This window comes from Durio zibethinus, chromosome 13, assembly GCF_047325235.1.
Source record: "Durio zibethinus cultivar Kanyao isolate XHJ-2024 chromosome 13, ASM4732523v1, whole genome shotgun sequence".
NCBI classification, from domain to species: Eukaryota; Viridiplantae; Streptophyta; class Magnoliopsida; order Malvales; family Malvaceae; genus Durio; species Durio zibethinus.
Window position 1 is genome coordinate 17,614,350 of NC_143174.1, and position 21,902 is coordinate 17,636,251.

General features: G+C 30.9%; 2 protein-coding genes and 1 pseudogene across 5 annotated transcripts; 1 reads left to right on the top strand and 2 right to left on the bottom strand.

The window, feature by feature from the left end:
* The first annotated feature begins 6,103 nt into the window (after positions 1 to 6,103).
* Positions 6,104 to 8,512, top strand: LOC111302870 (uncharacterized). Its single transcript, XM_022898741.2, has 3 exons — positions 6,104 to 6,519; positions 7,794 to 7,852; positions 7,936 to 8,512. Exons 1-3 carry the CDS (start codon positions 6,382 to 6,384, stop codon positions 8,273 to 8,275), a joined length of 537 nt encoding a protein of 178 aa, XP_022754476.1. The 5' UTR covers positions 6,104 to 6,381; the 3' UTR covers positions 8,276 to 8,512.
* Positions 8,513 to 9,185: 673 nt separating this feature from the next.
* LOC111304047 (Beta-1,3-N-Acetylglucosaminyltransferase family protein) lies at positions 9,186 to 13,186 on the bottom strand. Of its 3 annotated transcripts, XM_022900566.2 has the most exons (4): positions 13,156 to 13,172; positions 12,577 to 12,689; positions 9,696 to 9,825; positions 9,186 to 9,592 (listed from the first exon to the last, which is right to left on the bottom strand). In XM_022900566.2, exons 3-4 carry the CDS (start codon positions 9,775 to 9,777, stop codon positions 9,282 to 9,284), a joined length of 393 nt encoding a protein of 130 aa, XP_022756301.2. In that variant the 5' UTR covers positions 9,778 to 9,825; positions 12,577 to 12,689; positions 13,156 to 13,172; the 3' UTR covers positions 9,186 to 9,281. The 3 variants fall into 3 exon arrangements, with proteins under 3 accessions (XP_022756301.2, XP_089598070.1, XP_089598071.1); XM_089741944.1 differs by having other exon boundaries at positions 9,696 to 12,689; positions 13,156 to 13,186; XM_089741945.1 differs by lacking the exon at positions 13,156 to 13,172 and having other exon boundaries at positions 9,696 to 10,484; positions 12,577 to 12,685.
* On the bottom strand, positions 10,026 to 17,579 carry LOC111302871 (hydroxyproline O-galactosyltransferase HPGT3-like; annotated as a pseudogene). The gene is made up of 13 exons (XR_016326511.1): positions 17,410 to 17,579; positions 17,090 to 17,136; positions 16,344 to 16,771; positions 16,125 to 16,261; positions 15,778 to 16,018; positions 15,491 to 15,554; positions 15,253 to 15,302; positions 14,946 to 15,136; positions 14,708 to 14,768; positions 14,136 to 14,259; positions 13,926 to 14,013; positions 13,427 to 13,477; positions 10,026 to 13,262 (listed from the first exon to the last, which is right to left on the bottom strand). The product of XR_016326511.1 is annotated as a hydroxyproline O-galactosyltransferase HPGT3-like (transcript).
* Positions 17,580 to 21,902: the final 4,323 nt, after the last annotated feature.

Sequence of the window (21,902 nt, forward strand, 5' to 3'; positions counted from 1 at the left end):
ACGTGCTCTTTGATTATCATTTTTCTTGCATGTCATTCGACGTTCCCTCGTATAGCAATTGAAAGGATTAGGTCATATTCATGGTTTTCTTTTCCGTCCTTAGTCGTGTTACCCCCAACTTTCTTGCCTTTATTTTTGCCATTATTATCTGTTGGGGCCACCATATGTTGCCATCCAAATCTTTATACTTTCCATTCATCTACCCTACAAATTTCGTTGATCATATCTCCTTCGAAGATTAAGCCTCCTTGATTTTTTGTAATCGCTTCTTAATTATTCGTTTGATTTACCGCTTTCGTTTGAATGCCCGTACCAACCGCTTTTTGGTTAGAGTGCGATCTGCAATATGCGTCCCTCGTATGTATTACGTGCTCCACTAATCTAGTACCGTCGCTTTCCCTTACATCTATCGTTTCTTTTTGCCCAATTCCTCTCCTCCAATAGTTCCCCCTGTCAGTTTTTGTGTTAGCCATAAAAGAGCCATAACCTTTCTTAACAGGTGATGCATGCATCCAGTGCCATATGAAGACTCAGTCACTGCCAGATTTTCTTTATTTTTTGTTAGCTCACACTCTGCCGTTGTATGCCCAGTATGTCGCACTCATAGCAAAAAGATGGCAACGTTTCGTACTTAAGTCTTCCTCTTATCTTTTTCCCACCGTCTTGGGCTCCAAGTACCATAAATCTTCTCAACGGTTCCCTTATATCCAGTTCCACTTGTAACCTAATGAACTTCCTTCATTCTGAATAATTCATGCTCAAATCTACACCTTGTGGTTCCTAATCTTTTTTTCGATCATTTTGCCAATGCTTTTATTCATCCATTTTAAAGGTAGGTCATATATCTTTATCCAAAACTGTGCTTTGGTAAAAGTATACTCTGATGGCCTCAAATCCCATCGAACTCAATGAGAACTAACAGGTTCTTATCAAAAGACGAGGGGGAGCCATCCATAACCCTCATCTTGTCCTTCTTTATACCAAATTTAAAGAGAAACAAGTTGGTGTCTAATATACTTGCCTACATCTCCTTGGCAATTGTTCAAATGAGCTTGAATGTTCCTATCATGGCTTCTTTATTAAAAGGACGTTTAGTTAACAGTTTACCCACTAACCATTTCTCTTCTTCCTCTGCATCTATCGTATCAACTTCATTCCCTATCTCAACCCTGTCACTTTCCTCTTCAGTGAGCTTTAAATTGTTCCAGGCCCCTTCAAGCTCCTTCTCCATCACTAGTCGTACTCAAACTAAATCAGAAGAAGAAAACAAAACACTAGTTACTAGAACAACTAATACACCCCCAAGCTATTTCTGTGACGAAAACTCTTGAAGTTGGAGAACTCTATACTCAGCCGAAACTAAAACTCCTCCTATAGAGTCAAACCATAAGAAGACTCTGTTTAATATATAAGCTTTTAAGTTAAATCTCTACTTAGCCGAAAACAATCCTTCTTACAATTGGAGAACCACATGGGAAGCCCATGAAATACTGGAGAAAAGTGTAAGGTGGAGAGTCAGCAATGGGCAGTCGATCCAAATTTGGAAAGATAAGTGGCTATCAACAACGAGGTCCTTTTATGTGAAGTCACCAAGAGTAATGCTTGAAAAAGATAGTTTAGTGGAGAAGTTCAGACCGCTCGGCCATGCAGTGAAAGAGGGAGCTTATTTATGAAGTTTTCTCACAAGAAAAAGCGAAAGTTATATGCTCTCTTCCAATAAGCAAGCTGGGTGCACAGGACCAATTAGTGTGGCACCACCACAACAAAGGAGCTTACACAGTTAAGAGTGGCTATAGATTGCTGAGCACAGTTTTGAAAGAGGAGTGGACTTTTCCAGCAATAATAAAGGACAACAATGCAAAGGTATGGCAAGCAATGTGGGCGGCAGAACTTCCAAGCAAGATCAAAGCTCTGTTATGGAAGATTTACCATGGTTTTATCCCGATAATGGCGAATTTACATAATAGAAAACTAGATGTGAACAAGATTGTTTCATGTGTGGGGAAGCAGAAGAAATAGTGATACATGCTATTAGAACATGCCCACTCGCTAATCAAGTTTGGAATTCTTTGAACATAAACCAGATGACTCCCAATAGTGATGATAGACATGCAATATGGTGGAGCGACTATGCACGTCAGCTGACAAAGAGCAACTAAAAGTCAGCATGACCACTGCATGGGCTATATGGAATGAAAGAAACAATGTCTTGAATGGGGGGAAAAAAGAGACTTGCAGGAAATGGTACATTTTATTAGGAAGTACATGATGGAGATTAATGCAGCACAGGTTAAAAACATAGTGTTACAGCATGGACATGTGAGATGGACACTACTTAGTAATGATACTATCAAGGTCAATTTTGATGGGGCAGTAGAGATGAGACAAAAGAGAGGGGGAGCAGGCATTGTAATACGAGAGTGCACAAGTGAGATTCTGGCCCCTTTTATGCAGAAGCCCAATCAGCCATCCAAGCACTTACGTTTGCACATGATATGGGATTTATGAGGATAATCTTAGAAAGAGATGCTCTGAGAATAATTAAAACCCTTAATGCAACAGGGCCAAACTTATCACTAATTGGAGTAATCACAGAAGAAGCGAAGACAAAGAAGAAACAATTTCAAAATTGTCTCATTAAGCACATTCAAAGAAACGGCAAAATGGCAGCTCACTAGCTAGCAAATAATAGCTTAAGTGCTATAAACAATAGATTTTGGATTGAGGAAAGTCTTGAATTTATAACTAATGTTATTATTGAAGAATGCATATCAGCAAATGAATGAATGGAATCCGATTTTCTTTCAAAAAAAATAAAAGAGAAGCACTACCCAGTATGATAAAGTAAAAAATCTGTTGGTTGAAAAAAGTAAACAAAAGAGAAACATTACCTAAAGTAAATCAATACAATTTTATTTGTTTTACATTTTTATTGTTAACAGTTATTAAAAATTAAATCAAACTACAAAAAGGCTAAATATCAAAATCATTGGTTGCCGTAAAAGAGATTCAATGAAATCTTTTGGGTAGAGATTTATCAAATCACAACTAAAGAAATGTATTTGGAAGGTTTTGGTAAACCTTTGAATAATCTTAGTATAAAAGGGTTCTCTATTTATAATAGGGAAATTTTTGTAAATTTTGGAGTAATTTAAGCAAATAAATTATAATGGATTATTTAATTATTAACATGTTTTTAGCTTTTATTATGAAAAGTCTATTTGTATCTTTTGAAAACTTTTAAGCATGAGTAAATTATAACTTAAATTAAGATGTTTTATATGGTAATCATTTATAAGAAGATTCCCAAAAAAAACACCTATATAGGATGAAACGAAAAATATGTTAAAAAATAACTAAGCTTTTTTTTTTTTATTTAAATTCTTGAGATTAAATGATTTATATATTTATTTAAGCTAATAAATTACCTTATTAAATACCAAAATTACATTCACTAGTTGGATAATCAATGCAAAACAGTGAATTGACAATGAAAACCTATTTATATTTTAAAAAGTAGAATTGAATATTAGAAAGTGAATATTTTTAACACAAATGTAATTTAGTGTTGAATATTTATAATTGAAAAAAGTTTCACACAAAATTATTCTATATATTAATGATGCAATTAAACTGTTATTACTTTCTCTATAAATTTATTTAAAAATGATTTAAGGTGAATAACAAAAAATAAATTTATTTAATTTAATTTTTTTTTATTATTAAAATGCATTTATTAGACTATGCATGACAATTTTTTAATATTGTCTACATGTCAATAATATAGGCCATCCACTTTGGACATTTTCTTTTTTTTTGCTAAGACTTTGGCTTTTATATATTTATATAAGATATAAGATAATATTAAGTAAAGTTATTTTGGGTATGTTTGGTGCATATGATTGTAATAGGGTAAGATAATATTATGAATATGATTAGATTATAATTTCATTTTATCTTATGTTTAATGTATGCAAAGATTAGGCTATGATAATTTATTTATTATTTAAAATTATTATTCCTCAAAATTTATACAATTTAAATTATTGATATAGTTTTTACGGGTGCAATAGAACATATAAATTCAATCCCATTGATTATAGATAATTATCTCCACTTTGAGAGGATTAAATCATTTTATGCCGTGAGAATGATTAATCATCATTACAATCTTATCATTTCTTTAGATAAAAACCAAATATGATATGAAATAATTATTATCTTATCATATCCATCATCTTATGCACCATACATGACCTTTAGGTTTTATATATAATAATATTAAGTAAATATATTTTAGGTTTTATTTTGATTTTGCTATAAGTAGCAACAAGGACTACATTTTTATTTTAAAAATATGATTTTTGTTAAAATTATAAAATTTTAAAGCAACAAGGATTACGCTTTTATTTTAAAAAAGCAATCTTTGTTGAGAATAAAGAATTCTAAAAAATAAAATTTTTTGCATAATATATTTATATTAAGGACTACCTTTTTATCTTTAAAAAAGTAATTTTTGTTGAAAGTAAAAATTTTTGAAAAATAATTATTTTTTAATAATATATTTTTAACAAGAATTACATTTTTTTATCTTAAAATGCAATTTTTGTTGAAAGTAAAGAATTATAAAAAAAATTATTTTTTTCATAATCTATTTTTAATAAGGATTATGTTTTTTATTTTAAAAATGCAGTATTTGTAGAAACTATAAAACCAAAAGAAAATTACAATTTTTTCATAATATATTTTCAATAAAAATTACATTTTTAAAAAATGTAATCTTTGTTGAAAATATAGAATCAAAGAGAAAATAATTTTTTCATAATTTATTTTCAACAAAAATTACATTTTTAATCTTAAAAATACAGTTTTTGTTGAAATTATAGAATTTTGAAAAGTAAATTTTTTTTTATTCAAAATTCTATATTTTCAAGATAGATTATAGTTTTATCTAAATAACGTAGTTTTTGTTCAAACTATAAAATTTTGAAATATAATTTTTTAATAAATTGAAAACAAAAATTTAACTATAATCCCTAAATTCATTAAATATATTTTAATTTCAAATAATTACAATTTTTTAAAAAATATATACATATATTAACAATTATTATATTTTTGTTAAATAAACTCAAATCAATTGTACAAACTAAATACAAATTTAATCTTATCGAATAAAAACTCAATACAAATAAAAACTGAATTAATTTTATATTTTTTGAAAAATGAAATCTAATATAGTCATTGCTAATGTCAAAGGATAAGACTTGGAATACTCTATGCATGTCAGTTTGTGTCTTAGTTTATGGTGCAATTTCTTTGATATTAAAGAGTAGAATAGACTATAAAAATCATTTATCTAGGACAAAAATGGAATAATTTTGCATTTCATCAAAAATTTTAAAAAACTTTAAAGAGAGGTGAGTTTGTAATTCAAAATTGTTTTTCGTTTTTTAACAATATTGAAAATCTTAAAATTCTCAAAGAATCAAATTAATAAATGAAACATAAGAATTATATTAAAAAATAATTTTAAGGGGAATTCTAAAATCCATTAACCAAACACCCTTAAAAGGTGAAAGATACTAAAGGCTTATTATGGTCTTTCTACCTTTCATACTACAACGTCAAAACTATCATTAAATTTAGATCATAAGCCTAAAGCTTAATAGGACTAATGCTTTTACAATAATTATAATATAATTAATCAATCACAAATTTGAATTGTATTAAGAATATAAGAGTTTTATATAGAACTCATATTTATAAGTGACATGCCTCTACATAATTTTTTAATGTGATTGAATAAATATAATAATATAGTATAAAAAATTATAGGTTAAATGTTATCAACCTTTACTTGATAGAAAGACTTAAAAAATAGTGAAGATGTAAAAATTTTTAATCTAATGATTAAACTACAAAATAAAAAATAATTATAAATTTTAAATATTGAATTAATAATTTTTCTATTTATAAATTAAAGCATAACCTAAAATGAATATATGATTTTTTAAGAGGAAAGTGTAATAGTCCGAAAGTCTTAAGGTCAAAGCTAATCATTTAAACATGTCAACGGCAATCGTGCCCATTTCCTGATGAAAAAAGCGCACAGATCATGATTGTGTCCATGAACAAAGACAAACGGTGTTGATTCTAGCTGTCATCCATAACTCCAAGACCAACGTCCTCTTTATCTCTGACCTCAAACGCTTTTCTAAAGCCGTGTCCTTCTGGTTCTTGATACTAATGATATCTCCAAAACCCTAACATAAACCACCAAAATTTCAAAGACATAATTCGATCTTTAATTTTACCTCTTCAATTGGGGTTCCTTTCTTTTATTCCTCTCTAGATTTTTCGCTCCTCTCTGTCTACGATATGTCAAAGGTCACGAAAATGGGAAGTCTACCCATGAACGCTGTCGTCTTGGACAGTTTCGTGGGCTTTGCACTGCAAGCTATGGTTGTTGAGACCGCCATTGTTGCTACAAAATCTGTCTCTTGGTTGCTTATGATGGTATAATTCTCTTTCTTTTTTTTCTTTCCAATTTACCTTAAATGTGTAAAGTTGCAATATTTTATTTTGGGTCAATGGTTTTGAGTGGTCTTTGCTTTATAAGGATTTATGATTTTCCTTGAATTTATTGACAACTTTTGTGTGATGATTTGATTGCATTGTTCTAGAAACTAGAAGTTTAAATTTTCAGATTCAATGCAATTTTTGTTTTTAATAGTCTTTTTTGAGGCTAGGGATTTTGTTACTTTGCCTAGTAGGTTGTCTATAATGTTTTCATTCTCATCTAGCATTGGCGTAGCAACATACAAAATAGCCACTCAATTCTCAAATAAACTTAATTTAGCATTAGTGTCTTAAAATTTTTTTGTGTAATTTACTAATATTGACCCCACTAAAATTAGTAAAAGTTTAAAAAGGAAAGAGGGTAAAAAAATTTCTTAAAAAGTCTTATATTTATATTATATATGATTATAAATTTTTTATTCAATATAATTTGACCAGTAAAAAAAATATTTGATTAAAGTTTGAAATGTGGCTTATTTTCAAATATATTATCACATAGATTAATTTTTTACTTTTACTTATTTGAAAATATTATTTATTTGTAACTAAATCTTGTCGTAATAGTAAGAAGTAAACCCTCAAATCTTTAAGTCTCTAGATTCAAGTTGCATAAAATGTTGGTTTTATCCAAAATTGCATATTGTTTGGTTGATTTTTTATTTAATTTGCTTATTGATTTCTTTTCTTGATGTATATTAACTTTTAAACAAAGTAACTAGATAATATATTTTATAGTTTTTTAAAATTAAAACTTTCAGATTTAACATAATTTTTTTCAATAATATAATTTATAGATAATATCATGTTCATATAAGGAAAGTTGAAATATGACCCAACTAAAAATATTTTCTGGCAACTCCCCTATCATATAATATAGTATAGTAGAATGTTAAGGAAGAACTTAATTAGGGTGTTTATAGAGGAAAGAGTGTAGAAGGTATAGTGAGTTTGTGAAAGCATGCCACTACTTTTAGGATTTAAGAACAGCTTCATTGTTATTTGTTTGTGTTTGGTGCAAGAATGTTTGTTTGTTTGTTATTTGGTCCAAAAGTTTATTTATAAGTGATATGGCAATGGGTAATTTCATTTTTTGGATTCCTAGAATTGTGTCCTTTGATGTGTTATCTGCTTACTTTTTATACATTGCTCACAAACTGCACTTGGAAGAACACTATTTTTCTCCTCAGCATGAGTTTGGTGTTTTTTTCCAGATGGGAACTCTGCCTAATGGAATTGATGTCTTCATCAAAGAGCCTGAAGCATATGCAGGGTTAGTTGCACTAATTATTTTGTCTAACTTGTTCTTGTTCTTCTTCTGTGGAATGGGGAAATTTGGTCAATCTGCTTTTGCAGGTTTCCACTTGCTCGGCTTCTTGCGGTGAGTAAACCTGGTCCTGGCAACAAGGATGCCTGTGACACTGAGGATGATGATGATGACGAGGAAGATGAAGCAGCAGATGATCAAGATGAAGATGGAGGTGAGGAGGAAGATGGATCTGGTGAAGAGGGTAAAAATGAAGGGGATCCAGAGGATGAACCCGAGGCCAATGGGGATGGTGGCAGTGGAGAGGAGGATGATGACGATGATGACGATGACAACGACGATGACGATGATGGTGAGGAGGAGGAAGAAGAAGAGGGCGAAGAAGAGGAAGAGGAAGAACTTCAGCCACCCACTAAAAAGCGAAAATGAGCTTGGATCTTTTTTCTTGTTTTTTATTTTGTCTTGCTGAGGTGGAGTGGGAAGTTAGGATGGGCAGATTTGGGCTGTGGACTAAGGGTGTCTGTCCAAAATATAGAGTAGATAAGATTTTGACATTTCTAGAAACCAGACCTGTTTCATATTTCTTAGTGTACAGTTAAGAGTGTCATTGTATAAGCTCTGCTTCATTCCGTTGAGGATTACATTTATGCTTCACCACCTTCAAAATGCTCTCTTCCAAGCATGCTTGGCTTACGCCTCTAGTTATTTCCAAGATTCCAAGCGGAGGCTTAGCAATTTCCAAAAAATGTCTAACGTTTCTTTAGGAAAAAAGGGTTGGGTGAGGATTGAGGAGTAAGATGGAGGGATGAAAGGAAGATAGGTTTTGCTTGGTGGGAAGATGGAAATAGACAGAAGAAAAGGAATAAGGATGATATTTTAATCCAATGGTTAAGATTCAAAATAGGAGAGTAATTATGAATCTTAACCATCATAATGTTTTTTCATCATCATCCTACGAGCACTAAATTCAATAGGAGGGGTGGAAATTACACTGCTGATGTTAGAAATATGATGAAAGAGAGCCAAAGCAGTTTGGAATTTACATGTTTTAACTCTTGAGGTAGTAATGACTGGCTGTTGCAAATTTTATGAAAAGGCCTATCAGTTGGCAATTTGCATGTCTAATTAATTTGAAGTATTAACAAAAACAGATATAACACTGGCTAAGCTTTATACTGTTTTAATAAGTGGTTGTATTTGTCATGCATACTTTAAAATCCGTTTAGTGAGTGACTTCATTGTTATATTTGTGATTGTTTTTGTTAGTAAAGTTGCTTATTCATCCAAAGTTAAGACATCCATTTTTGGGGATTCTGCAGAGCTTGCAACCAACTTGAAATTGAGAATAAAGCTTTCAACCTTTTATAGGTTTCAATAATAAATGAGCCTTATTTTTGGGCATTAATTTATCACTACAAACTAGGAAGAATTGTTTCTAACAGGCCTCAATAATGGACCCAGAAGGCCACAATAGAAAAGGAGGATCCCTAGCATAGGCGAAACTAACTGAAGTGAAACCTTTTAAAGCGTTGCCTTTGATGACAAGGCAATTGTCACCTTGCTTCTCAAGGATGTTTGGATCCACAGTTTCGACGGACTGGAATCCCTTGCAAGCTAGCTTTAGTTCGTGTTGAGTGCATTTGCAGTTGTTGGTAACTGTCACCTTCCATTCAGGCTTACCTTGTATCTCTTTTCCAGTTCTGACGGTCCCAACAATGATGTCGTTCAAGGTGCAAAGACAAATTCCTGTATTTAAAATTAGAGCCGCCAAAAAAAAAAAAAAAAAACCGCTTGCGTCAACTTGTCTGAAAATGCTTTGCATTGTCTACAAAAAAACAAAGTATCTTACCTTGGCTAACGAGACTCAGAAGAAGAATTCTTACAAAAGACTTGGTGGCAGAAGCCATTGTAGGATCAAGGTCTGTGATCATCTAAGGGTGCATCTGTGTCGATTTATATAATGTTGAAGCAAATCGTAGCTGTAAATTCATGCCTTGGTAATTTTAGTAATGCATCTTAGATTTTTAACGTTTTCTCGATTCGGTTGCCATAATTTTCTGGATTTGATCAAACTGTATTAATGATGGCAATATATTGCTACTTCAATCTGTAAAAGGCGAGTCAACTGGTGTTCAAAAGCACATGCTAGGAGTACTAAAATTTTCACGCTCTAACGCAAATAACTCAAAATCGAAATTTAATTAATTAGCTTTAAGACATGATGCCGAATATGGAGAAAATCATAACGTTCTCCCTATTGCAAGAAGCATAGCATGGACGAAAGTGGCTTTTCTTTTTCTCTTTTTGCTGATGCATTTTTCAAGGCTTTCATTTCTCAAGGATTTTCCTTAGCACCAATAGCAGATTAACCTGTGTTCATCCTCTAAAAAAAATCCTACTTCTATTAAAAGAAAAAGAATGACGCTCCAGAAAATCCCTCACTGCTGCTGTATCCAGTTAAAAGATGTCCACATGATGTTGCAAAAAGCAATAGACATTCACAAATTGGTGGCTTTTAAACTGATGAAAAGGTAGCTATGTTCCCTTCTCAAGCCACGGAACACACCTTATCAGAAACTTAGACGGTACAAGATACTCATTTGTTAATACAAGCTGCATTGCTAAATCACTAGGTGCCCTGCACCTTGAATGTATATTTGATAAATAATACCATAAACCATCTTTCACAAAAATAAAATAAAAAAATGCAGAAATGTATGCTTATAATAGCCACCTAAAGATCATAACAGGTAAAGGAACCAACTGCTAAGTCCTAGAGCTCATACCCTTTGTCTGAAGAAATGATTAAATTGATTTGTGTTTTAACTTTTCTATTTATTTTTCTGAAATGCAGTCACTGATCCAAGCAAAAAAAGGGGATGGGGACAACAAACTCTGTTACAGGGGGCAAAAGAAGTCTTAATTAAGTCCATACTTCAAGCTATTCTGTCCTATGCAATGAGTATTACTCCCAAAATCATTGTGTTATGAGATTAATGGACTTATTAACAAATATTGGTGGCAGAACGATAAGGAAAGGGATTCACCGGCTCAATTAGAAGATGAGTAAATCCAAGCTTCAAAGTGGAGTGGGCTTTCAGGAAATGGGAGATTTTAACAAAGCCATGTTAGCAAAACAAGGTTGGTGGATAGCAACTATTACAGGAACATTGGTCGACAGGGTATTAAAGGCAAGGCATTTTGCAAATGTGTCCTTCATGGAGGCTGAATTGGGGCATCAACCGTCCATGACATGGAGGAGTATATGGGCCACAAAAGCTTTGCTCAACCAAGGATTGCGATGGAGAATTGGTGATGGGAAAACTGTGAAGATTTGGAAAGACAACAACAAAGGCTTTATGATCACATCACTGAAGGGATTATTGGAGAACAGCTTGGTCTCGGTTTTGATAGATGAGGATACACGCTGCTGGAAATGGGAACTAATCCAGGAGATGTTTCAACCAGAGGTAGCAGCTGCCATATGTGCACTGCCTTCAAGTAAACTTGGCTCCAAGGATGCAATGGTCTGGCATTTTGATAATAAAGGGGAGTATACAGTCAAAAGTGGCTATAGGCTGCTATAAAGAATGGCACAAGAGGATGGATAGGAGGAGGGAGGAAACGAGAATGATAATGCTTGCAGGAAGCTCTGGCAGAACATTTGGGCAGCACAAGTGCCAGCAAAGATCAAAATATTGGTCCGGAAAGTAAGCAGGGGAATAATTCCAGTGCATCAAAACCTGGAGAGAAAGCAAATAATTAATGGAGCCACATGCACGAGATGTGGAGTGGCAGAGGAATCCGTCCTTCACGCGGTGCTTAAATGTCCATGTGCAAAAGAAGTGTGGAAACATTTGAAGTTTAACTGGGATGGAGAAGCAGAGGATTTTAGTAACACGATGGGATGGTTACTCCACGTGACAGGAAAGAGAGATTCTCCAAAATTTTACCCATTTATGATTGCAATGTGGGCTATCTGGACAGACAGAAATAGAGAGGTTCATGGGGAAGCTCGAAGAGAGGCGGGTCTGACAGCAGCATTTGCAAGGAACTATCTCCATGAACATACACTGGCACAGGAGAAGCGAACGGGTAGCAATGAATAGCCTCAACAAAAATGGAAACCACCAGAATGGGGACAGCTCAAAGTGAATTTTGATGATGCGGTTGATGTAAACAGGAGGCTTGGAGGAATTGGAGTGGTGGTCAGGGATGCTGTGGGCCAAGTGAGAGGGGCATGTATTGAGATCTTGCATGGAAAACTGATGCTTTCTGCATCGAGGCAATGGTAGCTTCTCAGGGATTAGCTTTTGCTAAGGAAAGGAGTTTCACTGACATTATTCTGGAAGGGGATGCTCTGTACATCATCAAGAAATTGGGCCACCCAAAACCATGATCTGTCCCCCATAGGCACAATAATAGAAGAAGCTAAAGCCTTGGCAGCAGGTTTTTCCTCGTGCAGAGTTAATCATGCAAGGAAAAGTGGGAATGGAGTAGCCCATGGAATAGCAAAACATGTGTTAGATACTCAGATCTCTAAGCAATGGATTGAGAAGTGCCCAGAGATTATTTGACACCTTGTACTTAAAGATGCTGATTTTTCTGGTTGATGAATGAAAAGTTTATTTACTTCAAAAAAAGAAGATATATATATATATATATATGTATGTATGTATGTAAAAGACGTATAAAGTTTTAACAAGAATATAGGATGGAGGCAAGTTCACCTTGTCTAATGCTACAGCAGCAAAGACAATTGTCATCTGTATAAGTTGCCTGGACACCCATCATCCAAGATCCCACAGATATATCATCATGAACATAAGTCTTCAGAGATGCACTGCATATAATATAAGCTAGCTGAGGTAAAATTCGAACTCATTTGGAGATTTTAAGCAACTTAATTCACATTAAATGGAAGCAAGGAATAGTTCACAGCACAAACTTTTCAAAATGAATCATTGACTATGTTCAACTTTGCATGCAATGGAAAGCAGTTGATAATTGACACATAAAGCAGATATGTATTTAGCTTATCCTCCATTCAGTTTATGACATATAAATACTCAGCAGGTGGACTACCCTACCTGAAATGATTACAAGTTTTTATAACACCCAAACTGTATTAGTCACTAATGTCAAGACACCTTAGTTTCCTTTCAGTTTCAGAACCTCAAAGTAGAATGTGTGTCTCATGCTTTCAAAGTTAATAGCATCAACAAATAACAACTAACTTGTTTATGTTGATATATGGAGCAAGATTTTTGGAGAGTATAAGAAGTGAACCAGAGGCATGCCTAAAATACCTGAACAGAAGAACATAACAAATCTTATATAGAAATTGCATTGCAACTGGTTACCAAATTAAAGAGGGTAGGACCCCCCTTGAAGGAAGATGTCACGCAAACAGACCCTGGTACAATAACCAAAAAGTTAAAAAAGTAGATGGATGAACTTTAAGTGTTCATGCTTTTAACAAATTATGCAACTACAAAGAGGGAAAGAAAAGAGGATAGTATGAAAAACACATAAAGTCCAAATATGGTAGTGCAATCATCCACAAGCTAGATAACTTACGATTTCTCATCCCCAAATTTCCACCAGTCAGGTTCATACCAAGGCCTTCCCCTGAAATCAACAAAATTTAGGTACTCAAAAGCTGAACTTGGAATCTTAGGATGTAATGTAAACAACTCAAGCTCAGAGTACCATTTTAAAACAATGAACATCCTCGCAGATTTCATTAGAGGAGAAGCAAACATAATCAAACGTTCAAAAAAAATAAACAAGAATGTCCAGACATGCTACAATCAGCAAAGGGACAGCTATGAAAAAAAAAAAACAAGTACATGGTATAATTTTATGTACTCGCATTATCAATATATTTATAACTGAGTATGAATAACATCTTCTAGCTTCTATAACAGGGATTTTTTTTGGGAGGATTGCACTTGGTATGAACTTTTGAAAGATATGGGAAAATGTATAAAGTAATAGCAAATATGTGTATCCATGTATGTTTAGATTCATCTTAGGTAAACAGAAAATAACAAACTAAGATACGGGAGATACATACTCTTCAGCAACCACTTCCCCTGACTTCATGCATCCAATATAAGCACAATTGTGACCACAGTGATGTTTAAGAAGTCCAATCAGCCCCTCTGCAAGTAGGAAAAAGACCAGATGATCTATTAGAGTTCCAGTGAGTAAACATAAATAAGCCAAGAGCCAAAAAGTAGTGATATTCAGTATTCTATACAAATGAAAAGGGCAGAAGTCCTACCAAGGTCAATGTCAATATTATCATCAACTTTGACGTAAAAGTCAGTATCCCAATTTTTAACTGCAGTACTGAAGAAAAATTTTATATTCTTAGGAAGTTCCTCTTGAGCCTCCTCATGATCCTCCTGATAAATCAACATGAGGTAAGTTTGCTTAAAATCTATGTTTAAGCCAGTCAGATTTCAATAAGCAAGTGGAAAAAGAGACTTTTATAAAAACCAAAGTCTTGCATCCAATTACAGAAACATTCTGATAAAGGTCTTGCTATCATTGCAGACAAAAGATTCAGCATTATGCAGGATATCTAGGCCTCGAAGCAAAAGTTCAGTAATTGAATTTGCAATCATATTCAAATTCTATCACTTATAAAGAAATCCTTTGTCTTACAATTTTCCTCATCAATATTGCGATCCAAGCTATCACCTTGATTAGCACCACAAATTTCAAGGTAATTAATTCAGTGCCCACCAATTGTGCCCTTGTTAATAGCAGAGGAATGAAACCAAGCAAAGACGAGAAATAATCCAAATGAAAGCCATGAGAATAAAATAAGGGTTGAATATTATGGAATACCTCTGAACAATCACAAATCGTACCACCACTCCTCTTTCCTCCAGTTTTTTTAACACATTACCTGTCAAAACCAGAACAATGTTGATAAGATATGGTTTCTATAGCAAAGCAAGTGTTCTGAATTTCTAATAACACAACAGCATAGTAGTAGAAATACTATCAACCACCAGAAAATGAAAGTAAAAGCCAACAGAAAATGTAAATCAAACTTTAGGCTATAAGAAACCACCCTACTCACCGCTAGGCATCCAAGATCCTCTAAATGTATTTCGTTTCAAATGACTACCAAATCCAGTATAAACTCCAATAAGTGCCAGAAGCTTTTGTTCTGAAGAAGACTCACTTTGTCACAACCGGTGCTTGAGGTATCCTTGACTCTTTGCTAAAGTCAAATCCATCTCCGATTCTGCAATCCTCTTCTGTTGATCCCTAAAGTTCAAATTCATTATTTCGAATGATATCACAATGCAAAAAACAGAAACAGTCATATTAGACCATAAAAATTGTGGGACAGGAACAGTAAGAATGAGAATTGAGGAACATACTTGCATCCTAAGACCATTAGCTTATCTTTAACTGTAAGAACCTTTGGTCTCTATCAATACAAAAGCAAAAGACACCAGAAGGAAAGTAGACATTTTCTGGTTATTTAAATCTTAATGTTGATTAGATTGTTGCAATAATCTAATAAATAGAGAAATTCTATTTTACCAACAAATAATAACAGAGGAAATAGGCTAAGAGCAGCTGCAAAATCCTAATAAAAGTGAGGCAGAAAGAAACCTGTTCAATGTTCTTCTTAAGAAGATTAGCAAGCAATGTTCCGTTCTTTGCATCTTGCCACAACCTAATTTTTACCAAATTTTCACCCAAATAAAAAATGCAAACAAATCAGCAATTCTAATTAATCAATTTGTTAACACAAATTTTGGTTGATTTAATTGAATATAAATATGGGCTCTATGATCCTTTTCTTTAAATAAAATCCAAAATGAAAAATAAATTCCACGAAACTGGTGCAGTGGAGTTAACAATTGAGAAGCAAAAATGGAGATAAAGAAATTACAAACCGGCCAGCAACGTAGAGCCATGCGACACAGGAGAAAAAGGCCATCACCAAAGAAGGCTTGGATGTTTCTAGATGCTTCGATCTCAACCATCTCTCTGCTCTCGTCGTCGTAGTTAAACCCTCCATTTCACTCTCTAACAGAGATATGATTACGGTCTCTAATCTCTATTTTATTCGGATATTTACAATGATCAAGCGACAGAATCTGAGAATGAGAGCTCAGTGTAGGGAACCAAGTCCAACTGTGGAGAAGTGAAGGAAAATCAGAGAGACAGAAACGGATGAAAATTTGAATTGAAATCTCGAAGGGAGAAAAGAACAGAGAGAGATCAGGTGCAGAGCGGTTACTCGGAGATGGAAGAGCCGGCTTAACTGAATTTGGACAATTTCTGTACATGGAATCTTACAAGGAAATGAGCTGGCCAGCCTAATAGTTATGATCTGAACAACTTGAACCTGAAAAAACCAATTTCGGGAATGTAATTCTACATTCCTCAAAAGATACCGATTACCATCTATGGACGGATGCTTGATAGATTCGGAGATATGAAAATATCTACAAATTACCATTTACAGTGGATTTCCGATGCTTGGAGATTTTTTGAGAAACTATACAATCATTAAAAATGATTATTGCCGATTCTTCAAGCAAACAAAAACCCATGATGTTTCTCTACATCAAACTGCATTACGACAATGAATATATGTTAACACAAGTTAAATCCCCCAAATTTGTTGTACAAGGTAAAAATATATAATCTAATCTTTGAGCTGCCCCTAGGAGTGAAGGGGTATCCAGTCATTCAGCAGCCAAACAATGAAATATTGTGTAGAATACCAATCCAGCTTGAAAGAATGGAGCAATCCGATGACATTGTTTGAACCACCCTCTTACTTCTTCAAGATCAAATACCTAATTCCTCCCACCTCTGGCAACAAACTAGCCAAAGAGAGAACCCCTTGGTTTCTCATTTCTTCTTGTGATCGCCTCATTTCTTCAGGAACAACAAAAGATCTTGACGTTAGTCTTACCAAATAGTCCTAATCAAAATTCAAAAAATCTAATTATCTATACAAAGACTGCCTGCGGTGAAGTTGCCTAATAAATCACCGTATATTTACACATTGCAAATTAGAACTTTATACATATACTTTCATTCTAAAACTGAGACAAACATTGTCAGAGGAAAAACACTATATTAGAATGTAACAAAGATCCAAAACAGCCAAAATCAACATATAATTGTATAATTTTGCATAAAATCGGTACATAGTAGTCAAATGTAAAAACTCAAAAGGGGGATAAATAATACCTTGGGAGATCTTCACTCGACCATTGGTGGCGTAACCATCTCCAGACCTTTCAAAAACAGATAAATAAACAATTAATTAAGTCGAAAACCTAATAGAAGATCCATTTACGAGAGAGGAATTAATTCAAAAACGAAATACTTTTACTTGATGCTAAGCTCAATTGAACCAGCTAGATAATCGTGATAAAGTCACTAAATTCAATCTCTAGTTCAAAAAAAAATCTAAATTTCAAAATAATTCAATCAGCTTTACTTTTTCTGCGATGGAACAGAAAATTATGAGTACTATCAAAGAGAAGGCGGTGCTGATAAATAGCTACCCTCATGAAATCTGCAGTGCCGTCGAGAGAAGCACGAGCAAAAGTAATCATGTGATCGGCACCATAAAACGGTTTTTTCCAGCCTTTTGAAATTTGTTGAACTTTTATAGTAACTAGAAAAATGCCTGTTAGCTATATGTAAAAATTTTTGGTTTTTCCATCTTTATTCATCATATATTTTTTTATAAAATTTATTTAGTTAAAAAATAAAAAAAATGATACGAGGTTATCTTCATAGGTCTTTTCATAAAATTTATTTAATAAAAAAATAAATACAAAAATTGAAAAAGATAAATGGAGAAAATAAAAACAAAAAACAAAAAAAAATGAAAAATGAAAAATAAAAAATAAAAAATAAAAAAAATCCATAAAAGATCATATTAAGTTTAAAATATTAATTTTGTATATTAATATAAAAATAACTTTATTAATACAATATATATATATATAATTAAATAAATAATAAAATATATATTTTTATATATAACTTGAAATAAGTAAGGCCCTATCTCAAGACAATCCCTATTAAAAATTACTTTTTATTTGAGATAAATTAAAACTTATCAAATACAAATTATTTTAATATTTTTATCAATTGATACATTTTAATGTAAATTTTATATAATTAAGAATACAAAAAAAAAAAAAACAACTAGGATGCAAAATCAACACTTTCATTAGGTTTTTTCATAAAATCACTTTAATAAAAAAAGACAAAATAAAAAAAAAAAACCTCATTATAATATTACTTAAACACCTAATTAAGTGGAACCTATAAGATGAATTATTTTGACATTTTTATCCATTGGTTCTCTTGATTTCAAATTTTATTTAATTTAAAACACGAAATGAAAAAAGCAAATTAAGATACCACGGGAATGTATATAGCTTTTTTTTCTATAAAATTTATCTAAATTAAAATTAAAAATAAAAAAACTAAAAAAAAGCAAAAACAAAAAAAATATATATCAAATAGCACCTTGAACATGAACGAGGATTAAGCAAAAATCAATAAATCAAATTTATATAATGGATGGATTATATTTTAATTATGTATAATGATAATATTTTTATTAAATTAAGATATTAAAAAATATTTTTATATAAAACATATATATATCAAAATTAAATTAAATAAATAATTAAGAATATAATGTAATACATACAATCAAAGTAAGACGGACCACCATAAATTTGTCTCCAATTCGATCTAGATTTTAAGAAAAAAAAAAAAAAAACTCATTCGATCTCAAATAAAAAAACACACATATCGGATTTGAACAAATCAAAACCTAACAAATATAAGTTGCTTTATTATTTATACCTCTATTCATATTTAAAAAAATAATTATTTATTACTTTTTGTTAAAAAATATCCAACTAAAAAAAGAGAAAAAAGAAAAAAAAACGAAATAGAATGTCATCATTTGTATACATCTGTGGATTTTTTAATAAAATAATCTAATTAAAAAATTTAAAAAAATTAAAAAAAGGAAGAAAGTTAAGTTGACATGCGATATCAACAATGATAGGTTTTTATAATAAATTTTTTAAAATTATGAAATTGATAAAAGAAAAAAATGAAAAAAAGAAATATTTTTAATTAATAATATCAAATAGATCCCACACTAAAAAAATAAAAATTTTAAAAAGAAAAAGTCAAAAAAAAATAAATGATAAAAAAATAAATTAACAAATGGTATACCCTTGATATCAAGTTGACAAAACAAAAATTTAAAAACATTTATTTAATATATAATAATTAAAAATAATTAAAAGAAAGAAAAAAAATGCAACACATCCTCTTAAAAAAGGTTTTTTAACTAAAAAAGAAAAAGGGAAAAAAACATGTGACAAAAAATGAATTTAAAATATAAAAAATATGTATTAAAAAAGAAAAAAAGAATAACAATTCAAATACGTGACATATTTTTTGTATCAAATGAGTCTCACAAAAAGTCAAAAATAAATCTTAAAATAAAAAACTGATATAAAATGGATCTCACCTAAATAATGAAACTCTTAAAAAACATTCATTAAATATTAGAAAATTTGAAAAAAAACTAAAAAACTTAAAAAACCAAAAAAAAAAAGAGAGAAAGTGAGCAACTGCCACATAATACAACTTAAATAAGTCATAAATAAAAAAATAAAAAATAAAAAAGCTTCAAAAGAATTCAAACTTTTTAAAAAGACAAAAACTTATGAAGCACCATGTGACACTTGAGTTAAGTTCAATACAGGAACAAAATTTATTTAACATATGAATTTAAAACAAATTGAAAAAACAAATTGGTAGAATAGATCTAAAAAAATTTTGAGATTTTTAAAATTTTATTTATAAAATTTTTAAAAGTAATTGAAAAAAGTAAAAAATATGAAAAACAAATTAAAAAACAAAAAAATTATGTCACGTGGCATAATATAAGGAGGAATAGATTCTTGTACATTAGTAAAATTAAATGTATAGATTAGTAACATATTCGCACTTTGTTGTAAGTTTATTTTTTTTATTTGTAGTTTAATAATATTCATGATAAATTTAAACAAAATGTATGGTGATAGCATTATTTGGATTTTGATATTTATATTTAACATAAGTTCAATTTAACACCATGGCTCGTAGGTCATACATTCATCTTGAAACTTGATGTTAAACACATAATTGAACTACAATACATGCTATTGGGAGTCAAGATCCTAAAACTTATGTTTACTAAAATGTTTTCAATTTGATCATATATAATTGAATATTAAACGAGATAAAGTTTAAAGAAAACAAAATACTATATTATTTAAGTCATTATCTTGTGCTTTAGATTTATTTTTATTTAAATTCATCTCTAGATCAACCCCATCCTCCTATAACAAAGATCAATAATCTAGTTAGAATAAAAACATTCATAAAAATGCCCTGAGTGTAAAACACATAAATTAATTAACTAAATTTGAAAATTGAATTTATTTAACCATTTAGGCTTTAGCATGTGAAACTACAACTAAATATGATATAGTATTGCATCGTAAAAAAGAAAGGTTCTTTCTATACCTCTATTTGCTCTTTGAGTTGCTTTAAATAAATTGATTATTTCTTCCAAATTTTCATTGAAAGGTTTTGGAGGTTAGTAGTAAGTGAACATCGTAGAAAAAGTTGAAGAATATGAAAAAAAAATTGCAAACAAAAGATACAATTAAAAATAGCATATCATTTGAGGGAATAATAACAAACATAAAATGTCAAAGGACATAGAAAATGAAACACCAAATGTTAGACATTATTATCTTTCCTTTTGCAATGACACAAGTGTATGGGCTAAAAAACTCAAATATGACTTGTTAACTCCCCACCACCAATGAAGAGAAGAAAGAAAGAAGATATGCATGCGAAGAATAGATAAATTATGATAAAATGTCTTTTATCCTCAACAACAAATGATTGAGAAAGAAAAAGAGCATTTTCAAATTATTCATGTTTGTCTCATCCTATCATCCCAAAGTTTTTCCAATAATAATATAATTAAATAATCCAATTAACCCTAAAATCATAAGTGAAAAGTAAAATTAATACAAATTAGATGGCTTAATACCTTGATTAACCTTTAAATAATCATTTATGATCGATATTAATTATCTCAAAATCATGCCTCAAAATTTCAAATTAAGCAATCTCATTCAATTAGACAGCTTTAATATAATTCTATTGATCAAACCATAAGTGATTTCCAACAATGATAATACAAAAAGAAAAATATTTGTTTTTTTAACATTTTAATGCTATATATATTTTTAAAATTAATTGATAGATAATTTTAAATTAAAATTTATAAAATTTATAACTTATCATAGAACAGAAAACAAACTAAAAGCATTCTTCAATTAACTCTCAAGCATAGACTAATCATTATTACCATGTTGCATTATTGATTTGCAATATTGAAAGCAATATAAATTTACCTTGAATATTATGCATAAAGACTTTCTCTACACCTATAAAAAATGAGACAAAATAAAAATTGCAAGAATTAAATGTTACATTGAATTAGGAAAGATAAAAATGCAAATTTGGTATAATAAATTAAATTATAACAAAGTAATTTGATATAATATTAGTAAGTACATGGAACAATTTAAGCCTAATCTAGATGGTTTTCTACAAAAAACGAAATGAAACAATAAAAAAGTAAAAAAAACAAAGAGAATTAAAAAAAAAAAACTTATATATCACAATTTATGAATGCATATAACTTTTATCCTTTAGTAATCATCTATTGTTCCATCTTTAAGAAAACAATTCAAATCAATTGAACCAATGCAGAAATCATCCAAAGTTCCAACTTTCTTATTCTTTGACATTAGAGTATGATTATTTAAACAAATAAGCAATGTAGAAAAAAGTTCACTTGAAAAAGTTTTGTGTTTAAATTGAAAATAAGCAATAAATTTGACAAATATACTGACTATTACAAATTAAAAAAGAACTTACCTATTGGGTG